A 14,312-nucleotide genomic window follows, 5' to 3' on the forward strand; every position below is an offset into this window, starting at 1 on the left:
CACTCTTTATTTCTGGAGTCTCCAAATTGTATATCATCCTGGTGAAATGAGCCTCTTAACACCGATACGTATGGGCAATTAACACTTACAAATACATTTAATTTTGAAAATATATAAATAAATGTTATTTGCAATTGCTACTTTATTGTGCTTTATAGCTTAGTAATGTACAACTGTAAAATTCAGTTGAATAGATGACTTGTCTATATTGTAATGCAGACAACATTTATGTAACTTTAACACTAGTTTGCAATTAGAATTTTTATGTAATAATTTGTCAAGATCACAAACATTTTCTGCCTTTTCATAACAGTTTAATAAGTTTAGGTGTAGGAAAATGTTTATACATGACGTCTATTACAAGAAAGTGCTTTAATTTTTTATTTTAGATTAAATTTATTTATATTATTTTTTGTTATAACTTACCTTGCTACATTGAAGTACATCCAGGGTCTCTGTGGCGGTAGATGGCATTGTGTCTCGTATATGTAAATGATGAAGTATTCATGTCGATTTACAATTGTGTTCTAATTTAGGTATTTTTTTTTCAAGGTTGAGTTGAGTTTCTTACTTGCTTTACATTTTCAGTAAGTTACATTTCCATGAAATACAAAAAATGTTGTGGTATTTCTCTGGGTCATTACCATTGCAAATCTTCTATTTTTCCGATGCCTCGCTGGATCTCGAATGCATTCATATTTAGATGAACACAGTCGCACATTTCGGTGTTTTCGAGGGACACACTGACAAATTTTTAAGGATTAGTTTTCTGTTTTTTTTTTCATTCATCCAGAGAAGTAATGTTGACCACAGATTTAAAATAGCAATCTAACAGATCTACTGATATCTACCAGGTAATAAGTTATGTAAATATACACGTAAATCGATAGTTTGGTAATTTCTTAAGACTACAGAGTGACCAAGTCCACAGCGCCCAATGGACACTATCCAACTGGATATTCTCAATCAAAATTTGTACATTGTAAATAATCTCATAACGTCATAAAGCTTATTACTGTAAATCTCATCTTGTTCAATTGAGAACAACGTGGCAGTTAATCAAGACCAACTGAATATTCTGGGTCAAAGTTGTTCGGTTTTTCATCAACATCTGCTCCGTATGTGGATCGATTTGGATGAAATTTTAACAATGAGATCCTTGTGACATAGCGATTTGAACCATCCCTCAACCGTGTTCTGTAGCTTATGCGCGCCAGATAGTTTTAGCCGGGTTGGACATATTTCGGCGTCAAATGTACTGGCTCGTCTGTGTAATATCGATCTAAATTTGGTCTGTTTTTCGCTAATAACTGCTCCGTATTTGGATCGATTTGGATTAATTCTGAGAAATGTTCCCCGAATCATAACAATAAGGGGCTGCTGCCTACGGGCTGGACCCCTAATAATAATAATAATAATAATAATAATTATTATTATTATTATTATTATTATTATTATTATTATTATTAGACATTTCACTGCATATATGTATGAAAGTATGTATATGTACGTGACGTATAAACCTATTGAATAATAATAATAATAATAATAATAATAATAATAATAATAATAATAATAATAATAATAATAATAATAATAATAATAATAATAGTTTTCATTGTACAGTGATGATCTGCTCTTGAGAGCAAGCTCTATGGGTGTCAGGAGGACACAAAAAAACTAGTTAAGCTGTTTTAGTTTTCTTTTAATTGTTAAACCGAGAGCAATTTCTTACACTGATCTGATTTAATTCCTAAGAACACATTCAATTCTCCACTCGCGGAACCTAAGCGGGACGTCGTTTTACAATGTGTTCCAGCCGGAACGTTTTTGCTGCCGTACCGGGGAGGCACTAAGCAACAACACGGAAGAAGCGGCCAGGTAGATGTCACTGCACAGCGTTTACCTTTAAACGAGCAGTTCAAACATTTTTAAGACGCCTTAATGCTATTTTCGAGAGAGACGTCCCCGGGCTTGTTTTCGTCGCGATAGGCCAGGGTCCGTTATATTTGAATGTGTTGGAAGCGTACACAGCCGACGTGAACTATAAAATAGCCTTAACGGTTCATTTGGCCTTGAAAACCACTTATTGGCAAACGAATGGAGGGGACAACATTCACACACGCTGTGTAAACCTGGAAAAAAAATACAAACAAAGAGATGCTACATTTTCCATAAATTCGTTTTCGCCTGTAAAAGCCCAGTGAATCACAATCAAAATATTTTTTGGAAAAACGGGAAGCTCTCATTAGACAGAATAACATATTGTTCACCTTAACGAAGGTTAGGCCTATAATTTATCATGACTACTTAAATGTAATCCATTTGACTGTAGCCATTCAGATTTGTTGAAAAGGCAACAGTGCAATTGTGACTCTCTTAATAATGCAACAAAAAAAAGAAAGCTGCGGTGACACTGTGGCAGTGCAGCACAGAGGAGCTTATGAAGAGGGGAAACACTGAAACCATCAACTGTTTTTTCACCTTCTCTTTACTCTAAGTCATGGAGTTTGCTGAGCTGATAAAGACCCCTCGGGTAGACGGGGTAGTCCTTCATCGGCCCTTCATGCCCACGGTGGAGGGAACCCTGTGTCTGACCGGCCATCACCTCATCCTCTCCTCTCGACAGGACAACACAGAGGAGCTCTGGCTGCTCCACTCCAACATTGACTCCATCGAGAAGAGGTGAGCCTCATTGATGGCTTTAGCTTACATCAAATGTCTATTTTAGAATGCTGTTCTGTGACCGCCTGTTTTGTGAGCATTTTCTCAATTTTGCTTGGTGATTGAATAGTTCCCCATTGTAACTCTCATTAACTGTCATTGTGACATTGAGTTATTCACTCTGCTATCAGCCTGAGACTTTTCTGCTTTGTCAATATGTGCACGAGTCTTTTGATTCTTCTGATGTGCTGATGACGCTCCCTGAACACCACTTCCCCTTTTGGAAAAAAATGCGCCACTATGACTTATTCAACATAGGCGGCCATATTGAACTGATCTGCTCTGAGAGCACAAGGTTTGATCTGACTCTTTGAATTTGAGTGGTTCGGTAGGATTAGCCATACAAAACCTATTAGGGTCATCTATTATTTCAAATTGGTTAATTCCCTCATTAAACACAGATCATTTATATGTGGAAAAACATTGTTTTAATACAATGGGCTATCCTGCAGGGGAAAAAAGTCAAATCTGGTTATTTTATCAGTGGTGAGATGTTTTGTCAACGTCATCATGCAGCTCTGAATGATTGTGACAATTTGCTCTAAGAATTACATTTGTGACATTTTATATATGGTAAAACCATAGTGAATGGTAAAGGAAGGAAATGGACAGAGGAAAATAAGAAAAACAAGTGTTGAAACATTATGTTCATTGTTCCAGCAGGGTGTATATGGTGCCAGTTTGCAGTTGGGATCATTGGACATTATCTTCATCATTCATCTGCTATAACAAAGTTATTGCTTAAACTTCTGCCAGCAAGCAGGTTTAAAAAGGCTGCTTGGATAACAAATAGTCCATTCCAAGATCACTTGATTCTCCAAAATGCTAACCTTATGTATCTGTGCTTTTTATCATGTAATCAGGTTTATCGGGTCTCTGGGAACCATCATAGTGAAATGTAAAGATCTAAGGATGATCCAGCTGGATATCCCCGGCATGGAGGAGTGTCTAAATATAGCAAGCTCTATCGAGGTAAGAGGTTGGCCATTTCGACTGCACTGCCATCAAGTTCTTAAATGTGACAAAAGGTTTGAGAAACTCTTGACTTGTGTTGGCTCTTTAGGCTCTGTCCACCCTGGATTCAGTTTCCCTGATGTACCCTTTCTTCTACCGGCCTATGTTTGAAGTCATAGAAGATGGCTGGAACTCTTTTCTTCCGGAAGACGGCTTCAAAGACTTGGAGTCCATGGTACGGACAAGGATAATATCGCCGCGCAGGCAATGTGTTGCGTTGGTTTGAAGCCTGTGCAAGACCTTCTCGTTACCCCAAATCATCCCTTCTTCCCCCAGACAGATGAGTGGAGACTGAGCGAGGTCAACAAGGACTTCAGCGTGTGCCCGTCGTACCCTCCTCTGGTGGCGGTGCCCAAGGACGTAGGCGATGACACGCTCAGGAAAGTAGCGAGCTTCCGTCACGGTGGCCGCTTCCCAGTTCTGAGCTACTACCACAAGAAGAACGGCATGGTGAGAGCATCATGGGAACTGTAATAGTTTATTAGTGCTGTCAAAAACACTAATTACGTCTTTATATGACATTAATCCCACAGGGGTCCTGAATTGCTGTGCCCTTTTTTATTGCACTGCAACCACCAATGGAAACCTTTCTCAAAAGCTCGATTTTAGTAATGGGACTAGCAGCATGGACTGTGAGGGGCTACTATTCAATCACACCCTGTGACACTCTCCAAATTACCTTTACGTCATTCAAAGTTCACATGATGTTGTTAACCATCTTATTCTGTACCTTACCACTGCAGCCATCACCCATTAACACCATTTAACACAGTGACATTCAAACATGCAATTAGATGTAAGGTTAACTACAATCAAAAATAAATCAGCCCTACCTATAATGTTTTGTCAGCCTATATGCTTTTTTATGATTTTAAATCACGCTATTATTATTGTGTATGAGGATCATATTCCTTGTTGTATAATTATTTCCATAAATAAATACCTCCACCCACAGGTGATGATGCGAGCAGGGCAGCCTCTAACTGGCACCAACGGACGGCGCTGCAAGGAGGATGAAAAGCTCATCAACGCCACCCTGCGGCCAGGGAAGCGCGGCTACGTTATCGATACACGCACCGTCAATGTTGCCCAGCAGGCCAAGGCACGCGGAGGAGGATTTGAGTCTGAGGCCAACTACCCACAGTGGAGGAGGATCCACAAGGCGATTGAAAGGTGAACATTTTATAAAGTTTGATTGCCCCCGACAATTTATCATAGCCACGGTATAAAGGATTGCTGTCTGGCATAAAAATTACCTAATATTGTGCACATCTGTTTTACTAACACAGTTGGAACCTTTTCAGCACAAAACCAACCTAGGGCAAGTTAAATTAGACATTCATGTTGACAGAATTGCAAATCCAACTCATCTCTACCATTTATTTACGTATGCAATTACATACAGTATAATAACTCCGCTCAGGGATAAGTATGATTAAATCATTCCACGTGAATATATATTAAATAACATGTCATATGTATATCAATTTAATCAAGCCTGTACTTTTTGCGATCACAATAGTGCACCAGGGTTTAATCTAAATTGTACCCTCCTCCTTTTTCTCCTGGGTTCAAAGAATAACCTAAAACCTCTGCATTTTAATCCAGATTAATTTAAAACGTAAAACCTCTGCATTCTGTCCTTTCTAGGTCCAACGTCCTGCAGGAGAGCCTGATTAAGCTGGTTGAGGCGTGCAATGACCAGTCTCACAACATGGACCGCTGGCTGAGCAAACTGGAGGCGTCCAACTGGCAGACGCACGTGAAGGAGATCCTTACCACCGCCTGCTTGGCCGCACAGTGCATTGACAGGTCGGCCGTGCACAGCTTCATTCAATTACACAAGGTCCAAACTTGGCAACCACTTGAAAGAAGCATGTGACCAATCCAACAGGTAGAATGTTTCAAATGATGTCGTTCCTTCCAAGTGTGCCTGTTCAGGTTTGGGATTACATTTTTACAGTGGTGTTGCTTTTCTCCGCAACGTTCACACCAGTGTTACCGGCTTTCTCCACTAAAGGGCGTCATAGGCGTCCTTTGAGTTGCATGTGCCCTGTTATACAAGGCAAGGGAGATTGCTTTTAAGAATGATGGTTCCCTGCTGCATTGTTTCTCATTTCTTCTCACAAACACATTGTTATACACTGTCATTAATCGGTGGTCAGCACAACATGACTTTGTATAATTTATTTTATTAATTTAACTCTACTTTGCTTGAAAATAATGGTATTGTAGATGTGCGGAAAATTAGCATAGGTGTTGACACTAGAACTGTATGCCACTGGTAACTGGCCTACTTAGTTAGCCGTTACAGTACAAAAAAAAAAGTCCAAAAAGAACTTGAGAGGTGTTTTACACACCCTGATAATCCAAGCAGGAGAGAATAAAAAAAGCGTGATTAGAAAGCATATGATTATGGCTTTATCAATAAAAAACCCAACATTTTTTTACCAAAACTAGAAAAATAAATACATATATTATTTGGAAAATGATAGAAAACGAATTAAAGGCAAATCCACACCCTAATAAAAATAAATATATTATATGCTCTCTGTTGGCGGTTACACTGTCTAGATGGTAGAACAGAATTTCTGTATTTATAAACACCGTAGCTTCTAATGTTGCGGCTGCTAACTGGTGCCTCTGTTGCAAAATGGCTAATCAAATCCATGAATATATTCCCGTAGCTTTATTAAAACAGACCAAATAACTTTTTAAGTGTCCTGCTCATACTCTGTGTGCCTGTGTTTTGGTCTTAGAGAGGGAGCGTCCGTGCTGGTCCACGGCACTGAGGGGTCAGACTCCACCCTGCAGGTTACCTCTCTGGCCCAGATCATCCTGGACCCAGCCTGCAGGACCATCAGGGGCTTCCAGGGGCTGGTGGAACGAGAGTGGCTCCAGGTTAGTCTCTGTAGTCCACAGTTCCATGTTTCATACCATGTTCTGATAAGGCAGGGTTGCAGACACAAGCCACCCCTTACCAAAAATAAACTGAGGCACATGACGTTTTTGCACTGAAGTTTACAGGAGCCTGTGGTCATGTGCAAAGACCATATCAGCCTCACTATATAGTTAAACATTTTTGGAAGATGCAGCTACCTTTATTCACATACCTGTCGACAGGTGACAATTTCAAAACATGAGGTGTGAGGCACATCTGACCTTTTTGAGCAGAACTCGTAAAGAAAACATTTTTAGGAAAGACCATACTATCGTATCACCACTGTAGTTTGACACGGCAGAACCATAAATGAAGCTTAACTAAGATTAGTTCAGATCCTAACTTCGCTCTGAGGGACACGGCTTTCCAAAACGTGCTGCGGCTCATAGAGTGAGACCGGTCCTGGTCTCTCACTTTCATGACCCCCTCCACCTCTGTGACCCCCGCCCACGCAGGCAGGCCACCCGTTCCAGCAGCGCTGTGCCCTGTCGGCCTACTCCAACAGCAAGCCTCGCCACGAGGCCCCCGTCTTCCTGCTCTTCCTGGACTGTGTGTGGCAAATCATGCGCCAGTTCCCCTGCTCCTTCCAATTCACCGAGAACTACCTGGTGCAGCTCTTCGAGCACGCCTACGCCTCCCAGTTTGGCACCTTTCTGGGCAACAGTGCGGCCGAGAGGTCAGCTTGAGTCTGTTCTGTCTATATGTTCATGTCCAGTTTCTGTCTCTATCTCCATCTATTTTTTATGATGTATTCTGGAGCATTGGCTCTGTTACCTCACAGCAAGAAGGTCTTGAGTTTGAACCCGACTGACCTTTCTATGTGGAGGTTGCATGCGTGTTCACGTGGGTATCCCCCCTGGTGCTCCGGTTTCACCTCCCCCACACCACACCGTGGCTTGTGGAAGTCCCTGGATGTGGCACTGCAGCTGGCTGCTAAATCGTTTGGATGAATTGTGCACGCTTTAAGATTTATTGTATTGTCGCAGGCCTACAATTATCCCAATGTCAGTATTTAATTAAAGCTCCATTGTGCCACATTCTTTCTCTAACGATAACAAAGGACAGTAACAACAACCTGTGCTTCATGTTCAGAGTCAAAGCGCCTCCACAGCATGATGTCACTGTTTCACTGAAGAGTTAATGTTATTGTACGTCAGCAAAGAGCCCATCAATATGTCACTGATGGCATTGAGAAAAATAAACTCCTACTCAAAATGATCCGGTAGTTATGATTGGTGATGTGCTGCAAAAAACAATAAGAGACTCAATTCATCAAGGCTTTATTGGCAGGACCATATATCTGGAGCCCAAGTTGTCGCTTTCACAAAAACGTGTTTGCGCCAAGATGCATCTGTTTTATAATATGTAAAAGAGAAGGTGAGCGTTGAGGTGAAGGGGAGGTGAGCTGTCTTCAGTTACTATCGAACGATATGACATCACAAACAATCCTGTTTGCTACAAGCTAACCACTCCCCCCGCCCCCTTTTTTTTTTAATTTTAGGGCCAAGCTGTCTTTGCCTGAGAAAACTGTATCTCTCTGGTCGTGGGTGAACCGCCCCCAAGAGCTGGATCGTCTGTCCAACCCACTGTACGAGGCCAACAGTCTGGTCATCTGGCCATCTGTCGCCCCACAAAGCCTGCTGCTGTGGGAAGGTGAGAAGCACCATCCAAAGAAGTACATACACCCACTGTTCAGACATCTTCGTGCAAGGATTCTGTCCAAAAATTAACTATTAACTTTAGGTGTTAAACTTTACATAAATACATACAGTAGATTCTTAGGCTATTGACAGAATTTGTCAGGGGGAGGTATCCAGGCCTCCATATTGTCCTCTTATTAGTCTGATAATGTAGTTCCTGAGGGGTTTTCTTACACTGGAAACAGCTGACGTGAAGAGGTCACATTCTGTATTTGATGACGCAGCTTGTATTACCACACCTACTACTACTCCTGTTTTTTCAGCCTGTACAGCATTTCTGTCATGGTTCAGATGGTTTCCCACAAACCTAGATGAGGCTGGGGCCTGCGTGGTTGTCTTAGGTCACACCGTTGATGTTCCAACTGTTACTTGAGCGCCCCGTGATCATGGTGGGCGATCGAATCAGTTTACTGGTAGTAATTGGTGCGCAATCTTATATGTGATGTATGTGCCCTTGGCACACTTCTCCTCAATTTTGTCATAGAGCGGCAGTATATGGGAGAGATGCAGTATGTTAATCTCAGATAATTTGTTCATTTTATTGTATTTTCTTAATAATTGTTATGATAATTGGCTTCACAAATGTTATGTTTATTTACCGGTCAAATTAGTTGGTAACCCTGAAATTAAGATTCCCAAATATTTGTTTTAATTATTTAAGCTAGAGTTGCTCAGAGCCTACTATAACAATGGGGACTTGGTGACTGGCAATCCTCTCTGTGTAACCAATTGTGCACACTTTCACTGAATAGTGGATGACCTGGGATGACCTCAGACCTTTTTAGGATGTTCTGAGGGAATTAAGGGAATGAATACACTCTGCGGTTCTCTGCAAATCACCTGGAATGAACCTCAAAAATAAAATGCGTTATACTGCACAAATGTCCACAATCCGCAATCACTTGTGCTCTTAAGTATGTTGAGCAGGGTGATTATCTTACTGCTAAATAAATCATTTTTATTTAATTATTTTTATTGCTATTATTCACTATAGTCATTCAATTATAATACTGCAAAATGCACAGGAAGGCAATATCTACAGACGTATTGCTCTGACAAATGTCAAAGCGTTTTGTGATGCCTGTTTGTAATGGCCTTACACATCATAGTGCTTTTCAAACATGGATTTTTTTTTCCCTCATTCCCAATATATTATATATATATATTATATCTCTTTTAACTATTTTCTAGTGAACCTGCCAAACAAAACAGTTTCGGTTAAGCGGTAAAGATGTGTAGAGAATGTATATGTGAATCGCAAGTGTCCACCTTGTCGTCCGTACGCTTAATGAAGGCTGTTTTTAGGAAATGATCTGTGAATAACAAGGTTTAATAATATTGGCAAGAGCATTGAACCTTAGGCTGAACCAGGAGCCATGGCTTTGAGGCCTTGAGGCCATGGACCCACCCTTTCAGTAAGAAATGACAAGCGTACTGAAAATGCACTGAAAGAAATCATCAGATATAATCAAATACATCAAATACTGCTTCCTGGTGAGAATGAAAACGGTCACCATCATCCACTGTAGTCTGTGCTATTGGGTTAATATATTTAGGCAGACGGGATTTGATAGTCGACGCTCATAGGGTGGGCAACAATACATCACTCTTGTCCTTGGATAATGGTAGTCTCTGATCAGTAGCGTCATCCTGTTCTGCTCTGGAGGCATATTTGTCGAATCTCATGAGAGGTGTTGAGAGAGGCTGTGTTCCCCGAATGCTGATTGGGCTTCATGAAATACCAGACGGTCTCCGGCCGTGCCAAGCGTCTTTCATCTCTCCTCCACGAACCAGTCCTTCAACTTTTTGTTTGTACGTATTTTTTTGCATCTTTCATTTGTTTGAGTTTTTCTTAACTCTTAGGAGTTGCACTTTTCCCCCCGGCAATGAAACGAAACATTGTGTTTTGTTTCATTTTTGTTCAGAGCTTCTTGCTCGTAGCACATGAAACAAGTGGAGAAATCCTGGCGAAAGTGTGGATTCTAAACTTGCCTGCAATTCATTTGAAGACATTGCTGTGCGGAAGCTCTTGTATTTTTTTTACGTTTTCCCACAACTCTGTCATTTATTGACATAACAACAGAAATGTTGACAGAAATCAGAAATAAAGCTGTCGAAAGTTGAGACTTACTGGATTATCTTTTGCAGCTGTACTACTTCTTGAATTCGCTAAATTATACATCAGACTTGTCGCTCATTTCTTTTCTGAAAAAAGGGTTCCATGCATCAGCAGTGAGAGACACTTACCTTTGCTCGACAAAGGCAAAAGTGAATGTACAGCAAATTGGTGAAAAAAGACCCACAGCCCCTCAGGGTTAAATCATTTTAATAGCCTATTGAATTCAATATATTGAGATACTGTATATTGAATTGGGGCATCTATATTGTGATGCCTACTGAATCTCCGCGTTCTTTCCGATCCACAGCCTTGATGTAGCTTTTCTTTACAAGTGAACGCCGCTCCTCCGACGCGATCATTTCTGCTGAGCTAATGAATCTGCTTTGATGGTGTAGTGTATCATTAGGATAGAATGGCCATGCTCTCTGGCCGAGCATTGGTGACTAATGGTTGTGAACTGCCGCTTGTTGAAGCCAGTTTGGTAAAAGCCCTGTTGTCCTTTTGTGCTTGAAAGGCATATTTTGTCGATTCTTGCATCAGCCAGGAGAAATGGCCGTGTGCAGAGACGGGGTTCCGGACAAATTAGAGGTTGCTGGGTTCAAATGGGCGTGGGCTCCTCTTTAAGCCCGTTGGCTAAGAGCACACATTCCACATCCTATGGAACATGTGAGATGCATTTGACAGGAATAGAAGCTCGACTTTGCAGCCTGTGTCCTGTCTTGCAGGAAATACCATACATTTTATACCAGGTTGCTTAACAGAGTCCCAATACGTAGAGTAGATGAGACTTCCATTCCTTTATGAGCAGTATTATATTATCTCCTGTTCCATGTTGGGACCACAAAGACATTATCTATAGGAAGGCTGAACTGTACACATGATGCTATTTTATCAATTACCATTGAACTAGGGAGAAAGAAAGACCTCGTTGCATGGCTCTGTGGCTTTGACTTTGATCACAATAATAGTGTTTCTGCCCAAGCAGTCCGACGGCCGTTTGAAAGACTCTGTGCTCTCCATTTTGTATTTTCTAAAACTGTGTGTTGTGTAATCCTGATGCGTATACTTAAATCTATATTCAGTATGTCATCTTATGCCACGCCTGAATGTTTCGTCCCTGCTTAATTCAACTTTAGGACATTTTTCTCTGTGTACCTATAGAAGTAACACTACTTGATAGGCACGTTTATTTAACTTTTAACTTTAAAAGTAATATTTGCTAGATGGTAAATCCTCTTTAACAATGAAAGAAATTTAGAATATGTATTCATTCTGTATGTAAACCTTTCACTGATGTTAATCACTTGTATTTCTAAAATGTGGGATTCTGTAGCAATGAAAGGCTTTAAAATCTATTGCTTTGCATTACAATATGTGTGCAATCATTGTAAATGATGCATAATACACATACCATGGTTTGAATGAGTGCTAACATTTAACTTTTGCAGCTTTGAGTTTTCTATTCGTAACATTTTGACCAACGCAATTTCTCATTTCTGTTCCAAGTATCTTTTGAGCTGCGGTGTTTTGTCTCAAATCCAGTTTAGTTTAGCGTAGAATAGCAATGAGATGAACATTTCCATTACAACAGGCGTTTGGTCGTCACGTGGCCACAGAATTGAGGAAGTTGACTCAAGTATTTGCCTCCCCTTTTATGTTCCAGGAGTGTTCCTTCGCTGGAACCGTTCCTCCAAGTGCCTGGACGAGGCCTACGAGGAAATGGTTCACATCATTGAGTACAACAAAGAACTCCAGAACAAAGTCAACAGCCTGCGCAGGCAACTGGCCCAGCTCGAGACCCAGGATCCTTTACTGTAGTCGCTGTAGCACCAGAGCCCAAACAAAATGGACGAGAGGGAGGCGCAGAGTTGAGTGTTTTCGTGTCAGCCCCAATTATACGCCTGGGAGCTGGGATCCAATTCAGATATTTCTTACAGTCCCGCTCCCGTCATAATCATATACATTTCAGATGCCGTAAAAGGAATTGGCTCGAATCGAAGTCTAGCGACTTGAAAAAAAAACGCCTCTCTTCGATGAGCAATCCATGTGCTCAATGCTTTTACGACTGAATTGTTTGAGATTGTACCCTAACATGTTATTTAATTTAAACAAGTGTACTTGCAGGTTTCAGTCAATCTCTTCAAAGTGTGCCACACACAGACAGAAAGAAGGAAGCGATAAGGGTTTCCTCTGAACGTGCATGCAGACACACCCTGCAACACAGACACCCTGCAACCGCCAGTTTGTCTCATTTCCATCTGCTAGGCCTTGGTCAACATGTTGCAGAAACTGCAAATGTGTAGCATATGTGGTAGTAGTTTGTCGCATGTTTTTTTTTTTTTTTATCCAGCTTAATTGGAATATATATATTCCAATTAATATATATATATATATATATATATATACACACACACATAGTATATATAACATATTTTTGCAGTAGGGTCATGCAGGGTAACCACACTACAATCACAAGACTAATTCAGTGTGGCTGTGATATCTCTGATCATTCATTTCATTCCAAAAGCTCTCGTTTCCATATTATTTTGCATATGTATCTCATTCAATTGTTTTGTTTTCGTGTTTTTTGTTTTTTTTTCCAAAATCTTGTTAATGTTCCTTCACAGGAAAATAATTTTGCCAATGTCACAATGTGGAGATATACTTGCTTATACTGGAAATATTGTTTGATTGCACATTTTTTTATTCATTCTTTTGCGTCTTTGATTTTATTTTTGTAGAGTATATTGCTGAAAAAAATATATCTGCTGTCCCGTTTATCAGTGTTTTCCTGATAGACAGTTTGGTGTCGAAGGAATGTCATCGACTGTTAACGTTTAAAGAAAACTGCACTCTGTTTAAGAATTTCCAATTAAAAAAAATGCGTCAAACATCTGTAGTACAGGATTCCCTAGAAATCCTGGTTGGAATTTCAATGTTCTAATACCTGAAACAACAATGTATGTGTGTGACTAACAAGTTTTATCAAGACTTTTGATTCTTATTTGTGTATCAAGACGTTTAAAGCTTTTACATCCATGTAATGTTTTACCATATATCTATTGGGGTTGCTATATACAAGTCTGTAAGGAACTGTTTATTTAAAGGTTGATTAAATGTTCATTCCAACATCTGTATTGTTCCTTCTTTTTGCATGAAATAAAAAAAGTTTAGTAGGTCATAACTGGAGACAGTTCAGGGCACCTGTAATCCCAAATGATAAATATATATTGATTATACAATTTTTAAATATTGCACTCGGGAGCAGTTTAGTGATGTATGCATAAACAAAAGGACTGCCCGTATAATGAACGGGGTTAGCATTCAATACATTTTCGAGAAGGACAGAGCCTTGCGCCTATACAGGTTGACGTTTAAGAGGCGGCTAAAAAATCCCCGCCGCCATTCTCCAACCTGCAACCTCATCTGATGAAGCGGTCATGGAATAAATAGCTGAGAGTCAGCTGCCCACGCGGACCATGTGACGGCTGTGTTTACAGTCCATCAATCATCCGTGACCCCATTTGTCTTTTATTTCATTTTGGTTCAGGTGCACTCGTTTATTTTAAGATTATATTATTGACCATCTCTGTGTCATATTGAACATGTTGCCTTGGCAGCCTTTTGAACTAGTTAAGGGGTGTGTGTACTGTAGACCTCAACTTCACCTTTACTGTGTACAGTACGTGACAGCTTTGGTCAGAAGCTGCGGTGCTGCTACTCGGCACCATAACAGTACACCAAGTTCTACATCTCCATCAAGGGCACATTGGTGAAGCATGGAGCTCAAATGATTAAGGGTGTGCAATGTTTT

At 40.4% G+C, this 14,312-nt stretch overlaps 1 protein-coding gene across 1 annotated transcript; it reads left to right on the top strand.

Moving 5' to 3' along the window:
* The first annotated feature begins 1,842 nt into the window (after nt 1–1,842).
* On the top strand, nt 1,843–13,615 carry mtmr9 (myotubularin related protein 9). Its single transcript, XM_079996939.1, has 11 exons — nt 1,843–1,881; nt 2,502–2,685; nt 3,588–3,696; nt 3,788–3,913; nt 4,015–4,188; nt 4,694–4,911; nt 5,389–5,550; nt 6,498–6,639; nt 7,135–7,355; nt 8,181–8,332; nt 12,162–13,615. Exons 2-11 carry the CDS (start codon nt 2,504–2,506, stop codon nt 12,314–12,316), a joined length of 1,641 nt encoding a protein of 546 aa, XP_079853065.1. The 5' UTR covers nt 1,843–1,881; nt 2,502–2,503; the 3' UTR covers nt 12,317–13,615.
* The last annotated feature ends 697 nt before the right edge of the window (nt 13,616–14,312 follow it).

The sequence above is a fragment of the Zeus faber genome, assembly GCF_960531495.2.
Source record: "Zeus faber genome assembly, chromosome: 2".
NCBI lineage: Eukaryota > Metazoa > Chordata > Actinopteri > Zeiformes > Zeidae > Zeus > Zeus faber.